This window comes from Lucilia cuprina, chromosome 6 (genome assembly GCF_022045245.1).
Source record: "Lucilia cuprina isolate Lc7/37 chromosome 6, ASM2204524v1, whole genome shotgun sequence".
Lineage (NCBI taxonomy): Eukaryota > Metazoa > Arthropoda > Insecta > Diptera > Calliphoridae > Lucilia > Lucilia cuprina.
Genome location: NC_060954.1, coordinates 57,633,259 through 57,636,698, shown reverse-complemented (window position 1 = coordinate 57,636,698; position 3,440 = coordinate 57,633,259). Strand labels below are relative to the sequence as shown.

The window sequence follows — 3,440 nt, the reverse complement described above, 5'->3', positions numbered from 1 at the left end:
TATAGACTAGACTATAGACTAGACTATAGACTAGACTATAGACTAGACTATAGACTAGACTATAGACTAGACTATAGACTAGAATATAGACTAGAATATAGACTAAATGTTTAAAAATGCATTTATGAGAGAAAAAAGATTTCACAAATGTTTAATCAGAATGTTTTATTAATATCTGTACTTTGAAATGCGTATGAGTTTTGGGGTTTTTATAAAATATGTTTGTATAGAACTCTGAACGAAACACTGTTAGATATTGTTTTATTCTAAGCAATTACTAACCGCAAGCAAGTAAAGTATTTATAAAATACTTTCTTTAGTCTTTATCATCTGATTATTATACCACTGAACACAGATAACATTCATCGCAATATTGTTCAGCATATAGTATTACGTTGACCATGAAACTCTTCACTATTTTAATTTTGCAATTTTTAACCATTTTCCTTGTATTCCAATTTAATGTGGAGGCAAGTGAGAATAAACGTAAATGGTTGGAAATCGACAACGAATTGTATCGTATTGAACCGGAGGCCAAGGTAAGAAAGTTTTTCATTTTGGTGAACTAATTTATTTTTTTCTCTTTTGCCAACAGTACACTTGGAAACAAGCCGCGGACGAATGTAAAAAAGAACATTCAAATTTAATTAATCCCCGGGGTGGAGACTACGACTATGTTAAATTGAAAGAGGCCATTAAAAAGAATTTTAGTGAGTTTTTTTTAAGAATTTTTAATGAAAGATTTAATTGTTATGTTTAACCTTAAAGAACATTATGCTCACTTCTGGACAAGTACTAAACAAAAATGGACCAATGTTTTGCATCAAATCGGTTTAGGAATATATAATGGACAAAAATGTAATAAATTTGATAATTCGACAAATTTTAAATATTTACCTGATAACTGTGAGCAGAAGCATGGTTTTATTTGCGAGAAATCTTTACTTAAAGGAAATTCTTCATTTAATAATGACAATACTGTGTATTTTGTACAACCCGAAGAAGAAGTATTTTTTTTTTGTTATTTTCGATCTTATATATAAATATATATATATTCTAAAATCTCAATTTTCAGTTTACCTGTGAAAAAGCCTACGATGAGTGTGATAAACGTCAAATGTCTTTGGTGGTTATAACGGATTATGCTAAAAATCGTGTGCTTAAAGATTATATATTTATTAATTATGGTTCTGCACCTAGTTATTGGTTTGGCTTTAATAACGAGACCCACTACAGTTGTGCCACTCCTCGAAAAAATATTCCTATTAAATATAATTCCAAATTGGGTTTTATCTGTCAGCGTAGTTATGTCAAAGCACAAAATGATTCGAATTTCTATTTGATTGTATTCTTTTCAACTGCTGCCATTGTCGCCATTATTATATATGCCTTTACTCGATGTTTGTGCTATAGAAAAGTCGAGAAATTTTTTGTACCAGAAGTTTATTATCCAGAAGAAATTTTTATCAAATAGTTGTTAATAGATTATAAATATATATTCAATATGTTATTATGTATGTTATAAATGTATTAAACATTCGATTCTATGAGGTCTTGAAGTTGTATTTGAAACAAACTCGAGAGGATTTTTTAAGGAATAAACTAATTTTTAAAAATAAATTATGATTAATTGTCATTTTTGGATCAATTTAAATTTTAGAAATTTGGAAGATAATTTAATGAAGTTTGGTACATGATCTTCTACTATCCCTGGAATGAAACTTAAACGTTTAAAATCGGTTTATAATTGAACCCTTGAATATGTCTTTTAAAACTTGTAATCAAACTACAGGTCGCAATTTTGACATTAATACAATGAAATTTGGTACATGACCTTCTACTTTCCCAGGGACGAAACCTATTGAAAATGTTTACAATCGGTCCATTACAACACCAAGTCCCCATATAACTAAACCCGGTTTATAATTGAACCCTTGAGTAGATCTAAAAGGTTTAATCAAACTACAGGTCGCAATTTTGATATTAATACAATGAAATTGGGTGCATGATCTTCTACTTTCCCAGGGACGAAACCTATTGAAAATGTTTACAATCGGTCCATTATAACAACAAGTCCCCATATAACTAAACCCAAGAATAGAGATTCTACATATCTTCCAGGGACGAAACCTGATTGAATGATTAAAATCGGTCCATTATTTTAACAAGTCCCCCCGTACAACTTAATAGGGCTCGTAAATGATCATCTATTGTCCAAGGAATGAAACCTATTGAAAATGTTTACAAACGGTCCATTATTTCACCTAGTCCCCGTATAACTGAATCCCAGAATAGGGGGTGTAAACCTTCAACTCAAACAACAAGTCACAATGTAGAATGTAATTCGATAAAATTGGGTACATGACCTTCCACTGTTCCAGACCCATCTAAATCTATAACGATCGGTTCATATTTTCCCTATTCTCGATATAAAGCCTGTTTTGGAAAATTACTTATTAAATATTTATAGTTTTTTTTTTAATTTCAAAACTTTTTATGTTTATGTTTATAATGAATAATACAAAAATCTATAATACCATTATATATCATCATATCCTCATGAAGTTCACAATAATGTGGAATTTCAAGACCAAATTTTATTTCCGTACCATTCTTAAAGCGCACAGTACCACCGGTCATTGCAGATTCACAGATAACACCTTTTGTTTCTGAACATTTAGATTGCTGGACTGTAGAAGATTTAAAATAACTACATAAATTATTACGTATGATGCCACCATTTAGCCAATATTCGATATTATCACCTAAAAAAGAAAACTAAATCTATTAAGTGTTCAAAAATTCAAAATAGTCAGTTATTTACCATAATTTTTAGTTACTAGAGTAACTAATTCGTATTTATCCTTCAACAACATATCCATACCAATGTCATCACACAAACTCAAAGCGTTATACCAATTATGCTAAAGAATTAACAAAAAAATCTATTTCAAATTGAATTATTTTTTATTTTAAAGACACTTACATCTGACTGCATAAGAATATAATATAAATTATTTTTTTCTATGTACCACTTAACATCTTTATTGTGATTTACATTTTGTACTAATTGAAAATAGTGAATTACGAATAAAATAAATATGTTTATTAAAAACGAATGTGCCATTTTCTGTGTTCACTGCTTTATGGTTAACATAGAAATATTAATAATTTATATTTGTTGTAATAATTAAGTATTATAATACTTATGATATAAATACCAAAAGCATTAAAGTTATTAAACAAGTCTATAAATATTGGTGGTCTTAGATCTACGGATCAATAGAAAATGTAGTTTATTTGGTTTATGTAGAACAACTTTAGTTCAGTTTAGTTCCAGTTCAGTTCTTGTTCAGTTCTAGTTCAGTTCTAGTTCAGTTCTAGTTCAGTTCTAGTTCAGTTCTAGTTCAGTTCTAGTTCAGTTCTAGTTCAGTTCTAGT

The 3,440-nt window shown here is 29.1% G+C and overlaps 2 protein-coding genes across 2 annotated transcripts; one reads left to right on the top strand and one right to left on the bottom strand.

The window, feature by feature from the left end:
- Positions 1-351: 351 nt before the first annotated feature.
- Positions 352-1,620, top strand: LOC111682665. The gene is made up of 4 exons (XM_023444656.2): positions 352-539; positions 596-710; positions 769-1,007; positions 1,076-1,620. The coding sequence occupies exons 1-4, from the start codon at positions 402-404 to the stop codon at positions 1,472-1,474; spliced, it is 891 nt and encodes a 296-aa protein (XP_023300424.2). The 5' UTR covers positions 352-401; the 3' UTR covers positions 1,475-1,620.
- An 847-nt stretch (positions 1,621-2,467) lies between these two features.
- On the bottom strand, positions 2,468-3,150 carry LOC124420953. The gene is made up of 3 exons (XM_046955445.1): positions 2,987-3,150; positions 2,825-2,924; positions 2,468-2,765 (listed from the first exon to the last, which is right to left on the bottom strand). Exons 1-3 carry the CDS (start codon positions 3,125-3,127, stop codon positions 2,485-2,487), a joined length of 522 nt encoding a protein of 173 aa, XP_046811401.1. The 5' UTR covers positions 3,128-3,150; the 3' UTR covers positions 2,468-2,484.
- Positions 3,151-3,440: the final 290 nt, after the last annotated feature.